This window comes from Polypterus senegalus, chromosome 1 (assembly GCF_016835505.1).
Source record: "Polypterus senegalus isolate Bchr_013 chromosome 1, ASM1683550v1, whole genome shotgun sequence".
Lineage (NCBI taxonomy): Eukaryota > Metazoa > Chordata > Cladistia > Polypteriformes > Polypteridae > Polypterus > Polypterus senegalus.
The window spans coordinates 165,939,515-165,966,753 of NC_053154.1; the positions used below are offsets into that span (position 1 = coordinate 165,939,515).

General features: G+C 37.3%; 1 protein-coding gene across 2 annotated transcripts in view; it reads right to left on the reverse strand.

Annotated features, from left to right (window-relative positions):
- The window catches only part of LOC120534619 (F-box only protein 27-like), a 37,433-nt gene extending 11,302 nt beyond the window's left edge, over positions 1-26,131 (reverse strand). The window contains exons 1-5 of one of the 2 annotated variants that reach the window (XM_039762212.1): positions 25,366-26,131; positions 22,143-22,479; positions 15,058-15,169; positions 11,218-11,313; positions 1,892-2,027 (exon numbers count right to left, since the gene is read on the reverse strand). In XM_039762212.1, the coding sequence (XP_039618146.1) occupies positions 1,892-2,027; positions 11,218-11,313; positions 15,058-15,169; positions 22,143-22,473 (675 nt within the window). In that variant the 5' untranslated portion in view covers positions 22,474-22,479; positions 25,366-26,131. Of the gene's footprint in view, positions 1-1,891; positions 2,028-11,217; positions 11,314-15,057; positions 15,170-22,142; positions 22,480-24,204; positions 24,303-25,365 lie in introns of those variants that run through there. The other variant, XM_039762221.1, reaches the window with a different exon arrangement.
- Between the last annotated feature and the right edge of the window lie 1,108 nt (positions 26,132-27,239).

The following is a 27,239-nucleotide window of genomic DNA, read 5'->3' on the forward strand; positions in this document are numbered from 1 at the left end:
CATTATTTATCATTCTCAAAATGATTCTGCACAACCAGCACATGTGCATCAAGATGTTCCCCGCCTCTGGCATCTGAACCCAGAACCCAAGAGGACTATTTTTTTCTTTTTTTAGCTTTAGTGTTCCTTCACGCTGTTGACTCTTGTTCTATCTTGTATTGGGATAACAGGCTGATTTTTTAAAATTGATTTTAATTGAAAGCCAACAATCCGTACAATCAAATCAAACTTAACAAAATCAAAATTCAATACCCACCCAAAAGAAAGACAGGAGAGCTAGCCAAAACAGTAAATCTTTGAAGCAACAAAGAAGGATGAGTATCCTTTTCCCTGATATAGAAGATTATTCTAAAATGTTATTGATTAGATCCTGCCATGTTTTAAAACAGATTTGAACAGATCCTCTGAGTGAGAATTTGATTTTTTCTGATTTCAAGTAGAATAAAACATCAGTTATCTACTGACTTAAATGTGGTGGGTTGGGATTCTTCCAGTTGAGTAAGATAAGTCTACATCGAAGTAGTGTAGTAAAGGCAATTACAGTTTCTTTGTCTCCACTTTAAGGCCAGCTGGGTGTACACCAAACCCAGCTGTTAATTGGATAGGAGTGATTGTGACACCAAGGCTCTCTGATAGGCATGCAAAGGTTTTTGTCCAAAATGTTGTTCATTTGGAACACGCACAGCACATGTGGCCCAGTGAGGCTCGATCTCGATTGCAACGTCCACAGGTTGAATCTTGTCTTGGAAACATTTTGGATAGGGCTGGAATTTAAAAAAGATATAGAGCTACACACTGTATATATTGCAAAATATTGAAATAATATGTGGTGATAAACGGAGGTGAACAAACACCACAAATATAAAACATTTGATCTATAGTGTTTAGAGTTATGTGACAACCATTTTAGTATTACTGGATCCTGCAAAAATAATAAGCACTTAAAAGTCTGCACATGTTTTGGAATATGTCAGTCTTTGATATTAAAATATTTAATAAATAGAAGTGACTTTGTCATAAAAACATTCTTCTTAACCATACAGGCTTGTGTTTTTGCTCACAGTGCTGTGGCATTGTAGTAAAACAAGAGACAAGTCAGAGAGTTGGCAGGCATGCTCTGCAATGACTTATTAAAGCACTGAAACTGGTGTGGTTTCATACTGTTTTCCAAGCAAACACATTTTGAAAAGGATTAGAGTTATTTAAATCGCAATACTCTTGACTAACACCTTAATTAAGATCAGATTTGTTTGGTGCAAATTCACTTTCCTCTACATCTCTCTCAAAACATTTTGTGCTAGGAACGTGTCAACAGTCCTGAGAATAGCTTTTGTACACAACTTGCCTTTGGATACTATAAAAGAACCCTTTCATTGTCTTCCTTACTTTAGCTTGTACATAAAACAAGTTGACCATACATCAGCTGGCTTTCAAGTAAAGACTATTGAAGATTAGTAGACAAAAAGATGAATAGCATGCAGGAAGATAAAAATAAGAGCAAAAATGTTAATGTTTACTGTATTGTAGACTGTGTAGAAACATAACATATATAGAAATTCTACACTAAAATTAAAGTTCCAGTCACATGTAAACCACTCTGTAGTTTTTTAATGTTATCATTATGATATGACAGAAGTAATGGATGCAAGTTCTAGTGTGGAAAATTAAGTTTTGTTTTATTAGAAAATGGCATCTTTCCATCACTGGGTTCTGATTTACAGGGTCATGGGTGAAGAAGCAATTTTGACACTGTTCATGTACATTTGAAATTAGCCATTAATATAAATGACATATTAATTTAAACTTTTTTTGATTAATGCAGTAAGATTAATTTTTCACCTTGCCGTCATGTATTATTATATTGGAGAGATGCACACAATATATTTCATACCTTATAATAGGAGGAGTTATTCCACTGTGGAATCTCTGGATATTGCCTTTTAAAAGACATCAATGGCTCCTTTCGGGAATTTAAAAGGTGAACTTTAATTTTGTATTTTGCTCCACAATCATGACGGGAACCATACCTGTATCAAAAGAGAAAGTGGTAATGAAAATGTGGAGCAGCACATTTTTTATTCCTGAGTAACTCTGTAGCAGACTGTGGTGATGAGTAAATGCTGCACAATAAAAACATATTAACTTACTATGGACATGTTGAATTTAAGGTGCTGTGCAACAGAGGGAATTCATTAAAAACACATGGTCACACAAGCATTCTGCATTATTGTACATTTTTTCACAGTAAACTTAATACGAGATAAAAGAATAAGTAATATTAAAATATGACTTGTGTTTATTGAATAAAGTTAAGAAAAACATTTGATACCTTGTGTGAAAAATAAGTAGCACTAATAGTGGCATCCTGATGCTTCCTATGTTCACAGACTCCGGGACAGATTTTATCCAACATGGTTTCCAAGTTTGAACCCCTCCTTTCAGGTTCTCTTACAGATCTCAAAGTTTATTTATTAAATTTGACAACTTGGTAATACAGAATAAAAAGAAAAATACATCTATTTAAAAACTAAATATGTACCAACAATATTGTACACTGCAGAATCTTGGGCAATACTGGATGAACAAAGATTTAAAATAAGAGCAGTTGAAATTAGGTATTTAAGGTGAGTGCTAGATAAAACAAAATGAGAGAGGATAAGAAATAAAATAATATGTGAACAACTGCTAACACCACCAGTCATGGAAATCATAAAATATAAATGTTACAGTACTATAGAAATATAACAAGGAAGAATGAAAATACGGATCCCAAAAAGGTGTTTGAAATAAAATATGAAGGAAAAAGACCTAGGGGAAGAGCTAGAGGGATATAGGGGGAAAACATCAAAGAAGAAAAAGAATAAAAGAATAAAAATTATCAATAGTTCAAGACCCCAACACCACAGATAATGAATCAAGAAGTAGGGAGTAAGTAAGGAAGTGGCCCTAGAGTACAAATGTGCCATTTGGCAGCTGTACTAACCAGCTCTGTTGTTTCATCTTATAATGTGAGGCCTGAACAGGATCACGGGGGTCTTCTGGAGCCTATCTCAAGGCAGGAACCAACCCTGTACAAGGCACCAATCCATCACAGCGATCACACACACACATCAACCCCAACCACACACTAGGGCCAATTTAGGGTCACCTGACCTGCATGTTATTGGACTTTAATGGGAGTGCCTGATGGAAACCCACGCAGACACGGGGAGATCTTGCAAACTCCACACTTGGAGGACATGGTCTGATAAAGAAATTATTCATCCATGTTTGATTTTCCTTTTTTTTTTTTAACTTTTTCCTGTTTTTTTTTTTCCTAATCACTTTCATTTTTCCTAAGCTTATTTTTGCTCTTACCTTTTTCCCCAGTATAACTTTTCAAAGTAGCCACATAATGATGGGCTAAGAGAAATGTAGATATGAATTAACATTTCCTTTTTCCCCCTTCCTTGTTACATAGACTTGTTTGTTGTCTACGAATTCTAGGACTGAATTGGAAAATGTGGTACATGTCAAAGATTTCCTTTATTTATTTCTTTTATTTAAATTATCAATATTCTTGAATACAGTTTGTTCCTTTAATTGGTTTTATTTTTGTTTAAACCAATGACAATTGTCATCATGTAATTATGAATACTAATGTTGATTGTGGTCAGAGAAGCCTACTGATCTCTAGATGTTGCTCTAAGATGTGATCACAGAAACAGCCACATCATGTTCTTGGTGGAGTTCTAGCAGGATGGCAACTTCTGAGAACACTAATGGGCAATTGTCTCCTCTAGTTTCCTACTTTTGGGTGAGATGGTTCTAAATGTAGTTTACAGCTTTGGTCCAATTGTTCACAAATGTACAGTATACAAACAGCTGATCTTATTTGTTAGGTTGATTACCATTAGAGACAACATTTTGTTTTACATCTCAAGAGTGCAGATGTGTTTTCCTCTCTGTGTTCATCCAGGCTTTCTTAGGATTCCAGTCTTCTCCCACAAGATAAAGACATGCTGCTAGGTTAACTGGTGTCATTTAAATTACTCTGGCATGCCTATATCCTATGAAGGCTCATCACTGGGTTCCTACATTACACCCTTTACTGCCACAAGCCTAATTTTGGTTAAGGAAGACTATAAAATAAATTGATGCATTAATTCTCAAATAGTTAGCTAAGGATATTCCTCCAACAATACATAAAAATATTTACTTTAAACTATGTAAATTTTTTTTTTATAAAACTCTTGCATGTAGACACTACTTCATAGTACGGCTGTCAAAGTACTAAAAATCCCCAAATATCATTCAACAGTTTTAAAAATTGATATTTTAAAAAAATGTTCTTTTTTTTTTTTTTTAAAAAGATAAACCATATAAAGACAATTAGATTCTTCTTGTGGGAGTTCACACACATTCAAGAGTTAATAAAATTTCAAAAAATCAATGCATTTTAGACATTAATAATAGATTAAAAATTCTATATAAATGAAAATAATATTGATCTTAAGGTAGTGCATTTGTCTAAAACTCTGACAATGACACGCATTCACAACTCGGTTAAATGCAAGTAAAGCAAGTAAAGAGGCACAACCTTCTATAAACATTACAGTTTAATAAAGCTGTACTTTACAACTTTGTCCATGGCAACTCCCTCAACAATTTCAAAATTCTGCTTGATGCCCCAATCTAACAGGCTAAGAAATAAATGTTTAAGAAGAAGAAACCAGGTATGGAAAGTGAATGAGTACAATTATATTAATGGCTTGTCTTTGTACAGAGTTCTTGGGTGTCAAGAAAACAAACTGTTATTATTATTCCTATTTTACCATGTTTACGTTATATTTTACATATTTTCTTTCTAAGCTCTCTTTAGAGAATTTATACCGTATCTGCACCAAACTGGTTGAACACCAAACTGAACACTTTCTGAAAACTGGTATTTTGAGACATCCTTTTTACAAAGTTTACTGTCAGAAGAAACGGGACCTTGCTAAAAAGAAAAGACCTCATAAAACGAAAACACCTCATAAACTTGGAGAGGAAATGGCTACATGTGCACATTACCAATGGACATGACAGCGATTGACATGGAGCATGTGTTAAATCAAAAGAACAAATGACTAGGAAAGGTTAAAAAAACAAAAAAACAAAAAAGAGATAAGAAACATTCACACCTTAATATATCTACACTAAAATATGCTTCATCTTTTTATAGGGACAAAGGGGTGGCTATAGTGCCTCAGTCACCTGCTCCTTGCCTCTTTTTAGCCCAAGTTCCCATTTCTGCTCTGTCTGAATGTGTTTCTGTTCATTCTGCTTAGTCGGTTTGAGTTAACTGACAGAGCTGAGAAGATTTAATTTTGCACACACCTGCACAAACAATGGTGCCCAAGTAATGATGTGCATATGCAAAGAGTTTGATAGTAATATAGTGTTCCCAACACTGTTTTAATTCCACACTACCTGTATGAGCACAACCACTAAACAAAATCTATCCCAAGATCAATTGTCGAAATTCCAAACTCTGTCAATACACAACGGTATTATGAGCAAAGATAAAATTATTATAATCTATAAAAAGATGGGAGTCACACAGCATTTCTATAATATATAAAACGATTTTAAAGTCCCTTCCAGAGTGCTGTGGGAAAAGGATCTCTTATTCAACATTTTAGAAAAAGGAGTGGAAGGCAGCCATGCGCAGATTTCACGCTAGCTCCATATGCACAAAGTATTCATTTACTCAGCTTACATTTTTTTATGGAGCACATCTATCTCGTTTAAAATTGTCCAAAATGTTTCCAGGGCAAGATCCAACCTGTGAATGTTGCAACTGAGTTACAGCCTCATTGGGCCACCATTCTGGACCCAGATCTTTAAATGCCTACCTGTCAGCCTTGGTGTCACACTCCCTCCTAACCCATTAACAGCTGTGTTTGGTGTCCGCCCAGATGGACTTAAAGTGGAGAAGGACAAACAAACTGTGATTGCCTTTACTACACTATTGGCACATAGACTTATTTTGCTCAACTGGAAGAATCCTAACTCACCTATTCTAAGTCAGTAGGTAACTGATGTTATATACTATTTGAAATTGGAAAAAATCTAATTTTGTCTTAGAGGATCTGTGCAAAACCTTTTTAAAACCTGGCAGGATCTAATCAATAATATTTTAGAATAACCATTTATATTGGGGAGAAAGACTCCTTTCTCTCTTTACTACTCTCAAAAGTTTTACTCTGGCTGTTGGCCTTCCTCTCTCTCTCATGGGTGGGAGTTGAATTGAATTTAGTTGTGTTATGTTTTATGTGTATGGAATGTTAAATGCTTTAAATAAATTCAATAAAAGTTAAAAAAAAGATGGAACAGAAAAGTATGATTGTGCTAGAAATCTCCAAATCTGATAACACATGAAAAGCAAAAGGATATTATTTTTATTTTGCTTTATTACTGACAGATCTTAATAATAATTTTAGTTTTCACTGTAGAAAGTACAACGCATAAAAACAATTGTGATCTAAAGTACCAGATGATCAGTTCTAGTAACTTCTTAAATACACAACCCATATAAGGCACTTTGTGGAGCAGAACAAATAATTTTTATTTGATGTGCTATATTGTGAACTCTTGCTCTCAAGATCCATTTGATATTTCATGTAATTAGGTTGGAATTCTTTGATTTGCCTTTTCACCTTTGTCAGATGTGGAAGAAAATTATGAATACAGACATCCCCCCACTGGAATGCCCTGATTTAAGCAATAAAACACAGGCAGGAGAAAGTGTCAGTCGTTATTCTTTATCTAAATCTCTGAAGAGGTAACAAGTGCATTACATATTAGCCACATGCTACAATGAAAAAAGTGTCCTCTGCACTATATTTATACAATTCACTGATTAGGTCACTACTCAAAAAAAGGAATTCATTACATAATCAGAAAACTTTTAACATGACTGGTTACACCTAGGGATTGGCGATTGTAAATTGGCCCTAGTGTGTGCTGGGTGTGTAGGTGTGTTTGTGTGTGCCCTGCGGTGGGTTGGCACCCTGCCCAGGATTAATTCCTGCCTTGTGATCTGTGTTGGCTGGGATTGGCTCCAGCAGACCCCCGTGACCCTGTGTTCGGATTCAGTGGGTTGGAAAATGGATGGATGGTTACACCTAGTTGCTAGCGGGACATGGCAGATGCTGATACCTTAAATGACCACAATTTGATTGATAGTCCTGTTTGGTTAGGATGTACATGACATTTTAAATGTATAACTTTTATTCTTATTTTAGGAGATGTGTGAGTTTCTCCAAATACACCTAGTTTTTCATGGTTTATAAAAAAAGAACAATGGCCTATATATATATATATTGTGGCAGTTGACCCGGACACAGACAGGCGGACATGTTCTTCTCAACCACCACACGTTTTTTACAATTTACAGATTATTTGGTCACTCAGACCCAGTCCAAAATGTGCACAAACCCCCAAAACAGCCCTGGCCACACAATGCCTTGTCTTCAGGCCGCCTCCACAGCTCTCCTGAGCTTCGTCCTTCCTCCTCTCGACTCCAGCCTCGAATGAATGGAGACGGCCCCTTTTATTCAGTACCCGGATGAGCACCAGGTGTTCCCGGCATTCCTCCCTTGGCCACGGCCCAGTGTGGCAGAAGTGCCCGCTGTCCTCCCAGCAGCTCTCCGGGTAACGTCCAAAGTCTTCCTCCCAGCACTTCCTGGTGTGGCGGAAGTGCTGGGGTAACAGGTCCTCAAGGCATTGGGGTGCCTCCTGGCGGTGACCATGGGCCCCTACAGGGTGGAGCTTCCATGCCCTGTACCCATGGCCCCCAGAGCAACCCGGAAGGCAACCCCCACGTGATCCACGGTGGGCACAGACCCACATCAGGTCCCTCATGACGTCCCGGCCGGGTCATGGCCCCTGGCATCCCTGCCAATATATATATATATATATATATATATATTATGATCCAGCTGGGTACAAAAACAGGAAACTTAGTACTACAGAAGAATGGTTATGCCATAAATATAACATATTTCTCTTAAGGGGCTACAGTTAGGTCCATAAATATTTGGACAGCGACAACATTTTTCTAATTTTGGTTCTATACATTACCACAATGAATTTTAAATGAAACAACTCAGATGCAATTGAAGTGCAGACTTTCAGCTTTAATTCAGTGGGTTGAACAAAAAGATTGCATAAAATGTGAGGCAACTAAAGCATTTTTTAACACAATCCATTTATTTCAGGGGCTCAAAATAATTGGACAAATTAAATAACTGGAAATAAAATGTTCAATTCTAATACTTGGATGAAAACCCTTTGCTGGCAATGACAGCCTGAAGTCTTGAACTCATGGACATCACCAGATGCTGGGTTTCCTCCTTTTTAATTCTCTGCCAGGCCTTTACTGCAGCATCTTTCAGTTGCTGTTTGTTTGTGGGCCTTTCTGTCCGAAGTTTAGTCTTCAACAAGTGAAATACATGCTCAATTGGGTTAAGATCAGGTGACTGACTTGGCCATTCAAGAATTTTCCACTTCTTTGCTTTAATAAACTCCTGGGTTGCTTTGGCTGTATGTTTTGGGTCATTGTCCATCTGTATCATGAAACGCTGCCCAATCAATTTGACTGCATTTAGCTGGATTTGAGCAGACATTATGTCTCTGAACACCTCAGAATTCATTTGGCTGCTCCTGTCCTGTGTCACATCATCAATACACACTAGTGTCCCAGTGCCAATGGCAGCCATGCACGCCCAAGCCATCACACTGCCTCCACCGTGTTTTACAGATGATGGTATGCTTTGGATAATAAGCTGTTCCACGCCTTCTCCATACTTTTTTCTTGTCATCATTCTGGTAGAGGTTGATCTTGGTTTCATCTGTCCAAAGAATGCTTTTCCAGAACAGTGCTGGCTTTTTTAGATGTTCTTTAGCAAAGTCCAATCTAGCCTTTCTATTCTTGAGGTTTATAAGTGGCTTGCCCCTTGCAGTGCACCCTCTGTATTTACTTTCATGCAATCTTCATTTTATGGCAGACTTGGATATCAATACGCCTACCAAGCCCTGGAGAGTGTTGTTCACTTGGTTGGCTGTTGTGAAGGGGTTTCTCTTCACCATGGAAATGATTCTGCGATCATCCACCACTGTTGTCTTCCGCAGATGTCCAGGTCTTTTTGCGTTGCTGAGTTCACCAGTGCTTGCTTTCTTTCTCAGGATGTACCAAACTGTAGATTTTACCACTCGTAATATTGTAGGAATTTCTCAGTTGAGTTTTTTCTGTTTTCGCAGCTTAAGGATGGCTTCTTTCACCTGCATGGAGAGCTCCTTTGACCGCATGTTGTCTGTTCACAGCAAAATCTTCCACATGCAAACAACACACCTCAAATCAACTCCAGGCCTTTTATCTGCTTAATTGATAATGACATAACGACGGACTTGCCCACACCTGCCCATGAAATAGCCTTTGAGTCAATTGTCCAATTACTTTTGAGCCCCTGAAATGAAGTGATTGTGTTAAAAAATGCTTTAGTTGCCTCACATTTTTATGCAATCATTTTATTCAACCCACTGAATTAAAGCTGAAAGTCTGCACTTCAACTACATCCGAGTTGTTTCATTTAAAATTCATTGTGGTAATGTACAGAACCAAAATTAGAAAAAAGTTGTCTCTGTCCAAATATTTATGGACCTAACTGTATATAAAATAACAAGGAATACATTTATCATAGTGAATAATAAAATAACAGCATCAGCTTTTAAGCATAAGCTCAGAAAGATATGAGACTCAGACACATGCTGGGTGCATATTAGAGCAGGGCTCAAATTCAGCTCTTTCACAGAATACTTATTTTAGAAAAATAAAGTATCTGCATAATAGAGTGATCACGGTGCTTTTATGACACATGATGACATGTGTCATGTCCTTTCTCATAATCTAACATAATCAACAGTCATGGAAAAAATATTTTTTGCTATTTTGAGAATACATAATGACTCAGAACTGTCACCAAAATGACTTGTGAGATTAAAAACATAGAAATGAAAGCGGGCACTAATTTGTATCTAGGATTAAAATGTAACAGATCCTGTCCTGTATAGTCCCCTCTCGAGCCACTGACCACCTTAAGGTCTGTACACAGCACTGCCTTTTTATATCAGTCTGTGAACGCACAATTCTATTTTTTTGTGAACTTTCATTTGAAAGTTGCGGTTCACCTTCTTCTTTTAAGCAACTGTTCATGTGTCATAAGCACTTCACTCTTTGAAGACTTGCTGTGAGCAAAAACCTAAAATACATGAATAAGAAGTATTATTAAAAACCACATATGGTATAAATCTACATGCAGCACTCAACATATTTAATGTACTGCATATTCAAATATATTACAATATATTCTTATTGTAAAAATTGAAGTTCAAAGTTTTGACTAAACTGACCACCCTACTGCAGATTTCGTTTTTCCTATTTGGAAAATTGCAAGCTAATTTTGAGAAGCAGCAGCAGGAGTAGCAACACTGTATGTGTGAGGAGGTGGGATTTCTGCTCCACATGGAAATGGCTCTTGTGTGTAGAAGGTAGTCCAAGGGAATTAACTTACAGTCAAAAAATGAGGGAGCCAAAAGTGCATCTGATATGGATACTACAGTAAACAAGAATTGGTACCATTTCAAAGTTGGTATGTATTAATAAATCAATATGTCTTACAACACTACTTCAGGTTACATAAAATGCATATTGTTATTATTATTACCCTTTGTCTTGTGCATTATCCACTGGGTCTTACAAAATCAGAATTGGTTACAATTGTTTAAAAACATTTTTCTTTATAGTTGGAGTACAGTATGGTTTAAACAGTGCTATGAGAGTGGGAACTGTACCAGCAAGCTCATTATCTGACAGTATATGAAAAAGACAAATATACAAAGAGAAAAAAGCATACTGTACCACGTGAATCAAGATTAACAATGTCACCTTTGATATACAATAAAATAAAGAATAAAACACAACCTGGAGTTACATTTTGAAAATATCAATAACAAATTTTAGAAGAGAGTGTTTTAAGAATGCATGTTTGCTAACAGTTGTTCTGAACAATTAATAAAAAAATGCCATACTTGCCAAAACAAAATAAAAGTAATCTTGCTTGTTGGAGTACTTTAAAAAATGCTATGCTTCTAATATCAATCAATATGCCACAAAAACAAATTACAAATACTGACCAGTCATTAATTAGGATGTCGGGTTGAAAGTCATCAAGGAAATGCTCTTCAAATCCTTCTTCGAGCAAGTCGATGCACTGCGTCTTCTTGCACCACCTGTAAAAAAAGACAACTCTTAGTCACTAATGACTTAAACACAAAAACAAATAAAAAAGATAAAATAAAAAACAAGGCAGTCTTCCTCTGAAGCTCAGTAGGTTAATAACAATTTGGTTTGATGATTCTTCTGCAGCTGGTGATAAAAGTTAATTCTACATTAAGAAACACAAAATTATCATTGAAGACTTAGTAATGTAATCTAGTAATGCATGTATTACTTAACCAAAATGTTTTCTTACAATCAACAACTTCTTGTGCTCTAAACACCTGTTTGTAGCTTTTATAGTTAAGACGTATGAAGTGCAGTTTCTATGTATTGACTTAGTGCAGGTTGCTTTTTGCTCTTGTGGTCTTTGGGAAAAAAGCTGGATAATGTATTTTAAACAAATGTTGCAAAATAGGTAAAAAGAAAAAAAAATGTACTGAAAAAAGTAACAGTACACACTTGGCTATAATTATTGCCTAAAGCAAGTGGCTAAGTATGCTGTGAATACTAGCAGAATAAACACATTATTAATTTGAAGTTTACCAATTTGTAACGTTACACACAGCAATTCAGCAGTCACTCAGCAGTGGTATCTGGCACAGTTGTAATATCTGCTACATCATTGAAGATGGTCATTATCTCATGCAACACTGAAGAGGAGGAATGTGTCATGCAGTTATGGATGACAAGAGCAATCAATTTAATCCATTAACTTGACTTGAAAAAAAATCCTCAGTTTACTTCCTCAAAGTAATTGGGAAATGGTAGACAGAAAATAAAGCACAAATGAGGATCCAAACAGAAAGTGTCAGTTACATTAGGCTCTTGCACTTTAAAAGAAAATGCAGTTGTCTGTCCACACTGTAATACAATATTAGCATACGATTACTGCACAACAACTTTGCCACAATATCTCAGATCTAAAAGACTGACACAACAAGGTGCACAATAGCAACATTTGGAAGAGTGAAACAGTACAATTTTGCTAGTTTATTAAATCAGCTACAGATGCCTCCTGGCTCTAGATATTTAATTCACCTAGTTTAAATGATAATGACAAACCTAGACAAATGTTGTATCCATTACATGGCACTGTAAACACTTTCTAGCCTCAGATATTACAGATGATGGCTCCAAACCTGTCCGACAAGGTTTCTCTTAGTGCTGCAGGGGTGTACAGGTTGTATGTAAAGTGGAGAAGGGGTCTAAATGTGTGTGTGAGTACTTAAACACACACATACACACACACACACACACACACACACATATATATATATATATATATATATATATATATATATATATATATATATATATATATATATATATACTAGCTGTTCCCCATGGCTTCGCCCACATAGTAATGAAACAGAACAAACTTTAAAAATTAATAGACGTTGGCACTATATCTGATCGTGTTCAGCTCTGTCGGGAAAGCGTTCCCCGCGTGGGGAGAAAAGCACATGGCCGTGATATCTCTGGCAATCAGCAGCTACCCTCTAAAACACACATAGCTCTGATCTCTCTCTCAAAAACATCAAACGTTACTACTTAACAATCTGTAGATAATAATGTCTGTAGAACAAACAGGTATAGCTAGCTAAGCGAAGACGATGTGCACTCCAACACGTGGCGAAACTCAAACAGAGGCTGGTGAGTGAATGAGGACGGCCCCGCCCCCCTGCTCTTGCCCAACAACCACTGTCTTGGATTTGCATAAATGCATCGTTACCGCAAGCGAACTATGGTACTTAGCGTGATGAGAGAAGCCACAAAATCAACTGGAAAGTTCAAGCAAATTATAGAAAACAACCAGATATAAATCCGCTAAGTAATTCTCTCGTGAAAAAGCGGACAGACATACAGACAGAACGCGCTTAGACCACGAAATTTTTAAAACCGCTTCTTAGCGTGCACCTATGTCAAGTCACAAGCCCTCATGGTTCGGGAGAGTTCGTGATGAGTGAGTGATTGGTATTTGGGTATAGGAAAGAATCACCCCCTTCGACACATTCCCATTATATATATATATAAGGTTAAAGGGGTTACTTTCACACTGAAAGAGAAAGAAAGTTAAAGACTACATTTTTCTGTAGTCTTCATCAGGTCTGCCTTTATTTATACAAATATACACATATACAGGTACATGTATTTTCTATTATAGCTGTTACTAAAAGTATAGTGTATTTGCTTACAAATGCTGAAAATGTGACATCCAAAGTTGAATTATGTCAGATGCATATATGTATGTACAGTGTCAATTTATAGTACCTTTTCAGACACAACTGAGTTTGAAGAAGACCCTTTCTTTGTAAAACCACAGAGCTGTGACTTAATGTTTCATATATTTCTGCATACATATTAGGAGGTATTTTTTGTGTGGTGCAAGTAGTCTTGTCTTGCCTACAGCAGCCTAGGCTTTATGTTATATAAAAATGTAACTGAACTTAACAGAATCCTAATGTTTACTTTTGAATCATTCAAGTGACACACTGAAATGGGCATGACTTAAAATCAGATTCCAACTGGCTGATTTCCCATTAAAAATACAGTACCTATGAGTAGAACTGGCTTCAGAAATTTTGATCAATACATCTCTAATCTCTTTCTGACACTGAAAGGATCCACAGACTTTGAAATGGAGCTTGCTGTCTGTTTAGTTGTTGGATACTTGCAAAGGAATTCTGACTTTTTTTTTTCACTTTTCTATTAAGGATATGTAATCTGTAACTAAGGGACCAGACAATCTGGGCAATGTCATGTGGGACTGTTTGTTTAATTATGCAAACAAATAAAAAAATATTTAAAATACATTTTTAAGTAAACGCTGGATAGATAGATAGATAGATAGATAGATAGATAGATAGATAGATAGATAGATAGATAGATAGATAGATAGATAGATAGAACTCCAGAGAGTACAGGGTACACAGGGTGAATATGGACTGTGGGACAGAGAAGAGGTTACAGGTAACAGTTGCATAGCTGGTTTTTGACATTTCTTCCTATAGGCCTTTAAGAAGAGGTTATACTAACTAACATCTTTCATTTTAGGAGCACATCACAGATACGATAGATGTGATTGTACAATAAAAGTCTGAAGTAGTAAATCTTATTTTTAATCCAGAAATTTGCCTAAAATTAAATAATTCTAATTCCTTTTTTAATTCAAAAATAGCAGATTTGAGGCAAAGAGTCAAATACAACCCTTAATGTCTTTAGTCAGTCAAGAACACATCACTTAGCTACTGGTCTTCAAACCTGCAAGAGACTTTCAAATTTATTGACGGTGTTTAATATTATAATGAGCAAAAACGTTTTAAAAGGTCAGTGAATTTCTTGTGGTTCAGCATAGCACATGTTAATGTACTATAAAAGTGTAGTATTTTCTATACCTTACATATACTGCAATAAACTGCAATTTATACTGCAAGTCCACACCTCAGCTGGCATTTTATTGAAAACACTTTGACAACTTTTTAGTTTCCTCCTAATAAGCAATATATGGCTAGAGCGTAAAGAACAAAAAGAACAATCATTAACATCTGGGAGGTTTGCATAAAACAGGTAGCTCTATGAACATTCACCATATGGGTTTCAGAGGGTTGTTGATGTCTTCGTAAAGTAGAGAATTGAAAATAAAAATAAATGCAGTTTGTCAGCGCAACTTCATGTCATTTTTTTAACTTAATATCTTATCCAATGTTTTAAAAGATTATCAGTTATATTTCAAATGTAGATTTTTTTTTTCTCACCAAAATGAGGTTACAAAGCAGTTAGGTGATGTAGTGTTCTTCAGTTCTCCGTGATGATGCTCAATCACCCAGCCATCACCACCATGATTGACATTCCAGTGTTCAAAGCCATCTGCAGACAGACAAGAATATATTGAAGAGAATTATATAAATTAAATCTTTAATGTATTTTTACATATCTATTCATGAATCATATATGAAATAAGAAAAATACACTTTCATGTAATGTTTTTTATAAAGCAAACCATACTTTGATTCAGAAGATTTCAGTTTGTCTTCTTTTTCCAGGTAATAAACTTACAGTATCACTCAAGCAAGACAATATAAAGACACCAACAAGAAACTAGAAACAAACCTGAGCCTTTAGCAAGTAGGGATGTCACCATACCAAAAGGTTTGTATTTGATACCAATATTAGTGAAAATTCATGATACCCGATACCATGGCAAAAAAAAAGAAATCCCATTCAAAACCTTTTTTTTTTTTTATAAAAGTACCTCAATTATTTGAGTGAAAAATATGTTGTCTTTTTCTGTAATGGAATATAATATATATAAATACTGCTAATAATAGCAGCTTTATATGAGGGAAGTTAAAAAAAATTCCGCATTTTTATGTTTTTATTGGAAACAGTGAAGGCGGGGACGAGTAGTAATTGGGCATTAAAAAGTTGGCACAACGCTGAGAAAATTGCATCGTAAATGAAGGTGAGTATGTAGAAACGTGATGTAATTTGTGTCCTTAATAAATAGGGTTAAAAAAAAGTGTGGAAACGTTTTGAACATCCCTTGTAATAATGATATATCCATCAAGTAGTTACCCAAATGTCATTTAAGTAAACTAGTATTAGCATTCAAAAATATATAATAATATTAAAAAAATATATAAATACAATGCAAGGCTTGAATTTTAAGAATCATTAAGGACATAATGATTCCTACTGTTAATAGCAAATGGGGGATCTATACTAATAAAAGGCAAAGCCCTCACTCACTCACTGACTCATCACTAATTCTCCAACTTCCCGTGTAGGTGGAAGGCTGAAATTCGGCAGGCTCATTCCTTACAGCTTACATACAAAAGCTGGGCAGGTTTCATTTCGAAATTCTACACTTACTGGTCATAACTGGAACCTATTTTTCTCCATATACTGTAGCTCGATGGCCGTGGGGGGCGGAGCTGCGTGTGACATCATCACGCCTCCCACATAATCACGTGAACTGACTGTGACCGCAGTACATAAAAAGGAAGGAAGAGCTCCCAAAGAGCGCTGAAGAAAAATGCAGAATACTTTATTCACGAGATACAAGTTTAATGAGAAGACACGAGGTATAAACGAGACTTTGGATCACTTTTTTTTTCACGGAGTTAAAATTGCTGTAGCGAGAAACTTTTAAGTGCCGGGTCTTAGCTAACATTAAATAAAGCCGTTGACATTGCAACATCACACAAGAGAGCAGCTCACATGAACTGACTGAACGCAGTACGAGTGATCACTTCCATGCATCAAACCTGTTCAAAAAAAACATTACACAATTGACAACGTGATGGCTTTATATGTCGATCGTTTATTAAACAGCGGAGAAGCTGTGTAAAGGCTGTTTCACAAAAAACCAGCGGAGCATCTTATATGAGCAGGCAGTCAGCTAAAGAAGGGAATCAATAAATATCTATAATCGTAATAAACAAACAAAAATAACGTACAAGCCGCGGATTAAATAAAGGAAATGGGTACCTGAACAGTAAAGTAAGTCTCAAATAGCTACACAATAACTATAAGAATCATAATAAACGAACAATAAAACAGTACAGAACCGCGAAGCAAGGAGAAACGATGGCCTTATATGGTGTTCGTTTATAAAGCAGCGGAGAAGCTGTGTGAAGGCAGCTACACAAAAAAACAGCAGAGCACGACTCTCTGAATGTATTCCTGGCATCACCGTTATACCCTCTGATCTCCCATTTCAATTGAAATGCCTCAAATTTCCAGTAAGGCTCTGCTTCGCGATGACAATTAATAAGTCTCAGGGACACACCCTACAAAAGGTTGCCATTGATTTGAGGCAACATTGCTTTCCTCCTGAACAAAACTATACGTTGCATTCTCAAAAGTAATCTCAGTGCACAACTTGGTCATTTTACAACCGGACTGCTGAACTGACAACGTGGTATACAAAGAGATCCTTAACAGAGAGTTATTGGTATATTTTCCCTCAGTTTAAAAAGGTTTTCTTTTCTTCTTAATAAAAATTTAAAAGCAGTTCTTCATCGCTGCAAAGCGCGGGGATTTTGCTATATACAGTATATATATTGTGGCCCCCGGGCGGAGCCCGCCGGACGCCAGGAGGACGTGAGGAGGGCTTGTGCCTCCTCCAGACCGCGAGGCGTCCGTCCTGGTTCTGTTGGGGCCACGGGTTGAGGGCATGGAAGCCCTTCCCTGTAGGGCCCGTGGTCACCGCCAGGCGGCGCCCGATGCGGTTTATCCCCGCGGTTACCGGTCGGGCAGGAGCCCGGCCGGACGCTTGAGGACCGGAGGAGGGCGAGTGCCTCCTCCAGACAGAGTGGGGGCGTCCGTCCTGGTTAGGCAAGGGGCCTCGGGTACAGGGCTTTGAAGCCCAGCCCTGTAGGGACCGTGGCCACCGCCAGGCGGCGCCCGGTGCCTAATTATCCGGGAGCCGGCACTTCCGCCACACCAGGAAGTGCCGGGGAAGACTTTGTGTGGCGCCCGGAGAGCTGTTAGGAAGGCAGCCGACACTTCCGCCACGCTGGGGCGTGGCCAAGGAGCAGATGGCGGAAGCACCTGGGGCTCATCCGGGAGCCTTATTTAAGGGGCGCCTCCCTCCAGTCATTGGTGGAAGTCGGGAGGCAGAAGGACTGAGCTGGAGAGCGGACAGGAGGCGGCCAGGACAAAGGCACAGAGACTGTGGGCCCTGGACTGTGGGGAAATCAGTGCAAGAGGCACTGGGGTTCGTGAGAGCACGTGACATTTTATATGATTGTAAATAGTGTAAATAAACGGTGTGTGGGTGCAAAAATGATGTCCGTCTGTCTGTGCGGGCCAGGTTTCACTATATATATATATATATATATATATATATATATATATATATATATATATATATATATATATATATATATATATATATATGTATGTATGTATGTATGTATGTGTATATATACTGTATATATATATGTAGATATGTAAATATATGTAGATCTGTATATATATGTATACTAGGCTGACCCGCCTTTTAAAGCGATCGACTTTTAAGTTGACCACTTCTTAAGGCAATTCAATGTGTAGATCAATTTGATATTTTATACAAACTCATTAATTTGGTTATATTGCATTTGAGCGGTATTACTTTAATACTCGTAGTTTCTGTTATTTTGTGATGAAATTTAAACTTTTTTTCTATATTGAGGTCGCCATTTTGAACCCCCCTGATATTTACTATGCGGTGAGGCATTTGTACTCCATCAACATTAATTATTTCCAGAGACATCATTTTGTCTATTTTTCCAGCACATCGCGCACAAAAGCAAGGGAACGATGGGAGCACCAGAACTCTGCTCACATCATGCCGCTTTGTACTGCAAGCTGCAAATAGTAAGTCTGTGATAAGCGGAATACCGCTACGCTTTCCACTCACGGGACGGAAGGACAATCCCGACCGCTTTTATATAGTAAGAAAGAAGAAGAAGATATCGCACAGTCTGGAGTAGAAAATCATCTTTTACCTGGAAAACGAAACTACAAATCCCATTGTGTATTGCAAAATGGACGGGCGTGTGAAACTCGCGCCATGTAGCACTCACGGGACGGAAGGACAATCCCAACCGCTTTTATATAGAAGGATATGTGTCTGTGTGTGTATATATATATATATGTGTGTGTGTATGTATGTATGTATATTTATGTGTGTATATATGTTGATATGTGTATATATGTATATATATGTAGATGTATATATATATATATAGATATGTGTATATGTAGAAATGTTTATATGTATATATGTTTATATGTGTGTCTGTGTGTGTGTATATATATATATATATATATATATAAACTCCGTACTAACCACAACTCTCTCTTCTGTTTCTTTTTCCGGTTTCTTTGTGGTGGCAGCCTGCGCCACCACCACCTATTCAAAGCATCATGATGCACCAACATTGATGGACTGAAAGCCAGAAGTCTACGTGACCATCATCATCAGGTCCTTCCATGAAAACCCTAAATACAAAGAGGACTGTTTGACTTATGTTAGGTAGAATGCCCAGAGGGGACTGGACGGTCTTGTGGCCTGGAACCCCTACAGATTTTATTTTTTTCTCCAGCTGTTGGAGTTTTTCTTTTGTTTTTTCTGTCCACCCTGGCCATCGGACCTTACTTATTCTATGTTAATTAATGTTGACTTATGTTTATTTTTTATTGTGTCTTCTATTTTTCTATTCTTCATTTTGTAAAGCACTTTGAGCTACATTTTTTTTGTATGAATACGTGCTATATAAATAAATGTTGATTGATTGATTGATTGATAAATATATATATATATGACAGTAACACTCATAACAGTGACAAAACAATTACATTGACAATCATGTTACGTTATTTTTAAAATGTTTCCTTTTCTTTTTCATAAAAACACACTACTTCTCCGCTGCGAAGAGCAGGTATTTTGCTAGTATATTATAATTTTGGGGGTTGTTTGTTTCAGTGTAGGGATTAGAGGATGACATCATCATGGACCACCTGACTACTATGTGCACTTTTCAAATACATTCTTTTGACATTCTTTTCAGTACCTGAAAATACTGCTTAAAATCAATACTACAAATAAAAATTGAAAAATGACTATATCTTTATTGTTAAATAAGCAAATTCATGATAATTTGGGATATTAGATAGAGTCGCATAGTGTGGGGGAGGAATGATCTCCTCAGTCTGTCAGTGGAGCAAGACAGTGTCAAAAATCTGTCACTGAAGCTACTCCTCTGCCTGGAAATGACACTGTTCAGTGGATATTATAAAGTCTGATTTGTCAGAGAACATCTTTGTTAGGTTTGTAATGTTTGAAATTGTAGAAATTTAAAGATTTATATTTGCAACATTAGCTTTTAAAAAAAAACATGCTAAAGAGTAAAATTTAATGAATGAATCAAATTGATTAAATTTGCAAATATCACAAAACCCTGGTGCTTTCATTTTCCAAATTACTTCTTTTAATTCTTAATCTTTTTCCAAATTCTAATTTCCTGTGTGAAATCCAACTTGGGCAGCACGGTGGTGCAGTGGGTAGCGCTGCTGCCTCACAGTTAGGAGGCCCGGGTTCGCTTCCTGGGTCCTCCCTGTGTGGAGTTTATATGCTCTCCCTGTGTCTGCGTGGGTTTCCTCGAGGCACTTTGGTTTCCTCCTACAGTCCAAAGACATGCAGATTAGATGCAATGGTGATTCTAAATTGTCCCTAGTGTGTGTACGCCCTGCCCAGGGTTTGTTTGCCTTGCACCCTGTGTTGGCTGGGATTGGCTCCCTGTGACCTCGTAGTTAGGATATAGCAGGTTGGATAATGGATGGATAGAAATCCAACTTACTAGTTTGACATGAATCTACTGTTTCCGAACTCTTGTAAAACACCCATTGTTGTGCTGTTGTCAAGATTTCTTATATGACTGATCAGACTTTGTATTGCTTAGCCTGTGTAGTAATCCAGAATTGGAATCTTCACTGGACCTACAGTGTAACTGTTAAGACTGCATCACATTAGCTGACACTGCCTTCAAATATATGACACATGTGCTTTCACATTTTAGGGATTATACTCCCGAACATTATTCGTTTGGCATCAAAAACCAAATGAATGACACAAATTTTGAATTTGCATTATCTAATTTATGTGTGGTTTTGCACCTCCTACTAACAGGCAGAATCTCAGTGATTTGTGATTTGAAGCACTAAATAAATTGTATGATATTAACAAATGGAGCAGCTCATTTTATCACCAATGTAGACAAGCCAAATGGACACTGAAACTTGGCTATGCTTTTTATTTGCTAAAACTGTTGTTAACACTGCCAGTGTGCACAGTCACCTGCAACTGTAAACTGTTTAAACCGATTAGAATAAGAATAAATGCATAAATCGAAATCTGCAGATGTGCTTGATGCAATCAGAGAAAGAATGCAATGCCTCTGTTCCTTTTTAAGAACTGTGTAGGACATGTTATTAAAAGCGATTAACCTCACCGTCATTTTGTCTCCTCTTACAACTTTGTTTCAGAGCAAGTTGAATTATTAAAACTCACATCTGATCGCACTTTCAAAGGGCTTATGAGCCTGTTTCTGAATGAACTTTGTAAATGGGGTAATAGTGTCAATAATGAAAGCCTGTGTGTTTTGGTTGTATTATTATTGATAATAAAAAATGAGCACAATCTCCCTCAAAAATGTGTGGAAAGTCACAAAGCATTTCCAATGAAAAGTTCTGCTTTTTTTCTTTTTGACATATGTTAATGTGTTGCTGTAGCATCATCCTCACAAACTGTGAGCCTCTTTTGCCAATAAGTAACCAGCTGAATAAGCACCCATGAATAAGAAGCTAACTTCAGCCTTGTGTTTTTAGTTACTTTCTTCTCGCTTATTACTGGGCCTTCTGAGTAATAAGTCCACTTGCAGTCACATATGAGTGCAATAGCAACTTTAACTTGGTGGTACAAATACTGTAAAAAAGCGAGTACAGTTACATTTTCTGAACTTTGGTAATGATTTGGTATCAAAGTACCTGTTCTTATGAAATCCCTTCTCTATTTTGTTTACAGTACAGATAACACCACACTGAGAATAACGAAGACATTTCCTGATGTGTTACTCTAAAATCACCCAGCTTTTACTCCTAATTAACTTTTAGTAGCATGTAAAGACTACTTCAGTTTTCATTGTCAGGTCACACTAGCTGAGCTTCAGAAGACACTACCGTGATATATAAGTGAAGCCCCATTAGCAAGCTATGTTCCATCAATGAATTTACCAATCATGTCAGTTAGCTCAGTCTTTTCAATTATGCTATTTGCATATACTCAACATACCATCTCCACAAGGATTCTTGATAAGGTTCCTGGCAAACAATTTAAAAAACAGATTTTTCCAGTTAGTGTGGGATGGTAGGCGAGACTGGAGTTTCTTACTTAGCGCCTGTTCATATTTCACCCTCCAAAGTGCTTGGCTGTTGACAACGTCTTTCCATCGCTTACACACAAGCCTACAGTTTGTGATCAGTTCACAGAAAGGAACATGGATTAGGATGAGAAATAGGATATCATCAGACACTTCACTTAGGTCCATAACAAACTTAACGTCCTTTACATTTCTCTCAGTGCACTGATGATGTGAAGCCTGTCCCATTTCTTCAGAATGCATCAGTTTCTGTACAAGGAAAACAGAAGTGGTACAGTCAGGCCAAAAAAAAACAAAAAAAAAAAAGCACAGATCAATGCTTAACAAACAATTCCTATTTTTGCAGTCACACATTTATGAGTGACAAAGTGGAAGAAGTGATGTAGAAAAGAGAGATGTGAATGCGTCTAGGTTCACTTTTGCAACATGTATATCTTCAGATTTAAACACGTGAAAGACACTTTCTGACTGCATAAATGTATAGTTAAATGCAATTAAAGGTGAGGTTCCAGATTTTTGTTTGTTGGCATCTACTTTTCCTGATAAAGAAATTCATGAAGTACCACTCGATAAGTATGTATTTCTTGTAGTACAACATATCACATCATAAACAGAAAACGACAAAACATCAACTGCAATTCAGCCCAAATCTTTTTCTTGGATGGTGAGACATATTCTGTAATATAAAAAAATGGGCAATTTTATTCAACATTAAAATAATTTGTGACAGTAAAGCACAGTGCAGTTATGATCTCCTGTTGTTGGAATTCAGATGCCATGGTGATCTCTGCTCAGGAGCTGATGAGGAGGTTCCAGGAGTTAAACTGGTTACTCATAGTGGTGATTTGAAAAGGAGCAACTTTGTAGAGGTGTAAATGATGTGTTTGTGTTAACATATAACAACTTGTTTTCACGTAACTTTTAGCTTTATGCTGTTAATGAAGTGTGGTATATAATCTTTATTGTACATGAACATGAAAGTACCCTGTGCAGAGTTCAAGTGCCGATTCAGTTATAGCAGAAGCACAAAAGAATTAAGTTAAGAAATTTAAACAAACACTGAAAAAAGCTACATCATGTAATATGCACAAAATAAGACAAGCCCTTTCAAAAAATAGCTGATTTGTGATTAAAATGTACTTTCACAACTCATCTTTTAACACAAATGTAGTTATTGACTATTTTGCCATTCAGTTATTACCTGCAACACATTCATACTTAACATAATCAATCACTTTTGGCAGGCACAGCATTGAGACATGTTTTTATTGAAATGTCTAAAGTAAATCCAAACATACTTAATAACTTATAGGAATAATTTAGGGACCCATTTCATATATGCCTTTTACCTTGAAATTTAGTTTACTAATTAGCACATAAATAAACTGTATATTTGGTCCCATTTTGTACTTGTAGTTGTGTCACTAACGCCAGTCTCTGAGCTGCTCAATGTCAGTTGTTATAAGGAGGCACACGCCACAAAAATGCAATAAAAAAGGGTAAAAAGAAAGTAAGGCACTTTAAGGTAAGGCAATAAACACACATTTCTGAATGTCATCGAAATGTTATACCAGACAGACAGAACTTCAACATTTCCCCCCTCACAGTTCATGAATACAAAATATTTGAAGAAAAATGTCAGCTAATGACACCATCGGTTCATTTCTAAAGAAGAGCGACTCCTTAGCATGTAAAACTGGTTTGACTAAGAAAACTACAAACTGGAGAGTAGTACAGAGAAAAGAACCTTACTGTTAGAATGGGCTCCTCCACCTTGAAGGCCTGGTAGTGACAGCACACCTACAGAACCCCGCACGACATTACTGATAGTTACATGTTCGTGTGCAGAGTAACGCTTTACTAGTATAAAGCATTAAACAGTAATATTACGTTTTCGATCAGTAATAATATAACATACTACTTTTGAACAATTAACAATTATATTAGTTACTTTGGCATGAAAAGAAATATTACCCTTTAACAAACTGCTTAAAATCCGCACTTTTTCGTTTTTCCCACATATTAGCAACAGCACTCGGAAGGCACTGCGCCTTTACTGTTATGTTGTATGCTGTCATTAGTCACAAAACCACCACTCGAAGAGGCACATCCTAAAGAATCCCGGATTACCTGGAAACTACAAGGTAAATACGTCTTCTTACGATACAAGACACTCCTCTCTCCTAGCGCGCCTATCTGAAGCCATTAAGTTACGGAAGTCTCAGCTCATACCAGGAGAACTGTCTTTCAGATTTTCGTTTATAAAGACTCCTTCTTATGAAATATTAAACAATTAATATGAACAAATCGCTCCCTGATATTTTGGAAATCTTAAGATAGTATTTGGCGTCGTTTTTACTTTTGTTAACTGGATGCAACTTATTTATTGATTGCAAAAAGTCACGTAATTTGCACAGACATTTACAATTACCAAATTTAATAACATTGTCAATTCCAATGTCAAAAAACATCCTGTGGATGCACCGGGACGCGTCTTCAGTGATGTATCCTGGGTTCATTGGGTATTTCGGGTCTCACAACTTCGTCTGAATTAAGACTTGTCTACGCATCGCTCCTTTTTATCCTGAGCCACATTAAGACTCTTTCTGCGGTTTCTGTGATGGCTCTGACTGCTCTTCTTTTTTCGATTCCTGTCACAACTTACAGAGTGAGAGGCCGGCAAAGCCCGTATAACCCACTTCCCCAGGTAGGAAATGAACTTGTCATCCTTGTCTCTAGCACTGCTCTAGAAGGTCCTTGGACGTTGTAATAATTCCTCTTGAATGTCTCCTCTTTGCGATCCTCCCAGGGAACAGTGAGTTCAGACTTGTGTTTAATATACAACCATTAGGACAAATATTACCTTTTATTTATGCACTGCCTGGTTCTGATTATGTTAAAATAGACACAATTGCTAGTATGTGCTTATGTATGAGTGCATGTGTCTACAAATGCACTGTATTATTTTAAAGGATTTGTTTGCTGAATATTTTGAAAGTTTCATATCTATTTACGAAGTAAAAAGCTGCATAATATCAATATACTACTTAATAAAAAGCATTTTATTCAAAGAATTACTTTTTAAAAGTAACTTAACCAACGCTATTCGTGAGCAGGGTAAAAATTTCCACTTACGTTTGCACTAAAAGAAGCCTCCTCCAACTCCTCCTTCTCTGGGGTGTCTTCGGCTCTGCTGTTTATCTCACTCTTTGGGTGCTGGTGCTGATTTCGGTGCTCCTCCGCGGCTGTTGGGGAACTTGCCACCCAAAAACGCAGCGACAGAAGTATACTAGGGGAAACCGAAAGACCAGCTCTGACCAACTTCCAGTAAATCTGCGCGGTGGTCTTACAGGAAACAGAAAATGAAAGAAACGAGTACAGCTACAGACAGGAGTCTCCAAATACACCTCCCTGCAGAGACAGAAATTTGGAATGGTCGGATCACATTTCTCTACGCTAGGGGTGATTAAGATATAAGAAAATATATTTCCTGAAAGTATGTTCGCCATCTCGGCAAATAGACTGAAATAGAGTCACACGTCATTTTCATTGGTCAGTCCTTAGCAAGTTTGATTTTTAACAAGTATTGTGGGGGCGCGACTCCAATGTAGTGACCGGATCTTGTGGTTACCCACCCAAAAGGACTGTTTTTCATTCTGCTGTGCATGGTAGCCTGGTGCGGCAACACACTATCAGCGCATGTTACCTTATCCTCTTGTACCTCTTTATTTTCCCGCTTATGATGGTGAAATTTAACACAACCCCATTCCTTAAAGGTTTAAAACCTATCAATTTTACAGATAATTACAGTTCACCCGTAAGGCACCGTTATTCCTACGCGAGTTTAATTCCTCCAGTATGGGATGGCCGGCAGCAAACAGCAGCCGTTGGATCCTGTTAGCGGCCAGCTGTAGCGCATCTTCCCATGTTACACCGCAATCACTGAGGTCTTCCTACAGTATATTGTAGCTCTCGTGACCTCGCGGGTCGTCCGCGCCTCTTTTTCCAAACTGATGGTTTCCAGACCACGACTACGTAATGGACGTGTGAAGCTGAGTCTGAAGATGTAAAGATGTGTCCTGCGAACATAATTCCATGCTCAGCAACGGTGTCCTGTAGCCTCTTTTGACCAGATCGTTTTAACATTTTGCTATTTGTTACTTGATCTCCCCAGATTACTTTAAGAACTCTTCTCAAGCATTGCTGATTATGTGTTGATTTCATTGTCATTTTCCTCGTTTCACTGGCTTATGTTGCTGCAGGCAGTACAAATGTTGAGTACAGCTTCATCTGTATACTAAGGCATAAGGTCTTTGATTTACAGACATTGTTCATGTGTCTGAAAATGCCACCTGCCTTGCACAGTCCCGTGTTAATATCATCACGACATTACTATCCTTTGCAATGCAACTGCCAAGGCAGGTAAATTTGTCGACTACTTCCAGTACAGTTTTTAGTGCCCTGCCTGACTATGTGCTAGTGACTGTACATACCCTCATAACCTTGGATTTCTCTTCACTTACTATCAAGCCTACTGTCATTCTCTGCCAGTAGTGCTATATCATTGGCAAGAGCGACATTTGGGGGTGGCAAGTGGGTCAACCGCCATAGGTCCTGTGCCTAAGGGGGCCCCGCTTTTGAAATCCGCATGTCCCGTTCGAGCAGATTTGTCAAGTTACATTCTACAGTTATATTTTGATAAACTCCACATGTTATCTTGCAATAATTTAGCTGAATACTGTAATGAGAAAATCCGGTATATGTTTATTTTTATTAAATCCGCATGCAAGTTTATACGATCCACACATACCGGTAACAGCGTTTGATGTAACCGGCCCCACATGGGGTTGGTCAGCCATAGGCCCAGCACACCTCTAAGGCTGCCTCTGATCATTGGTGAAGTCAAGGTCAGTGAACCAATCTTGTTGGTGTCACAGTATTCCAAATTCAGGTTAGTTCATTGCCTTTCTCATCACAAAGTCTATTACAATTATATATAAGAATGGTGA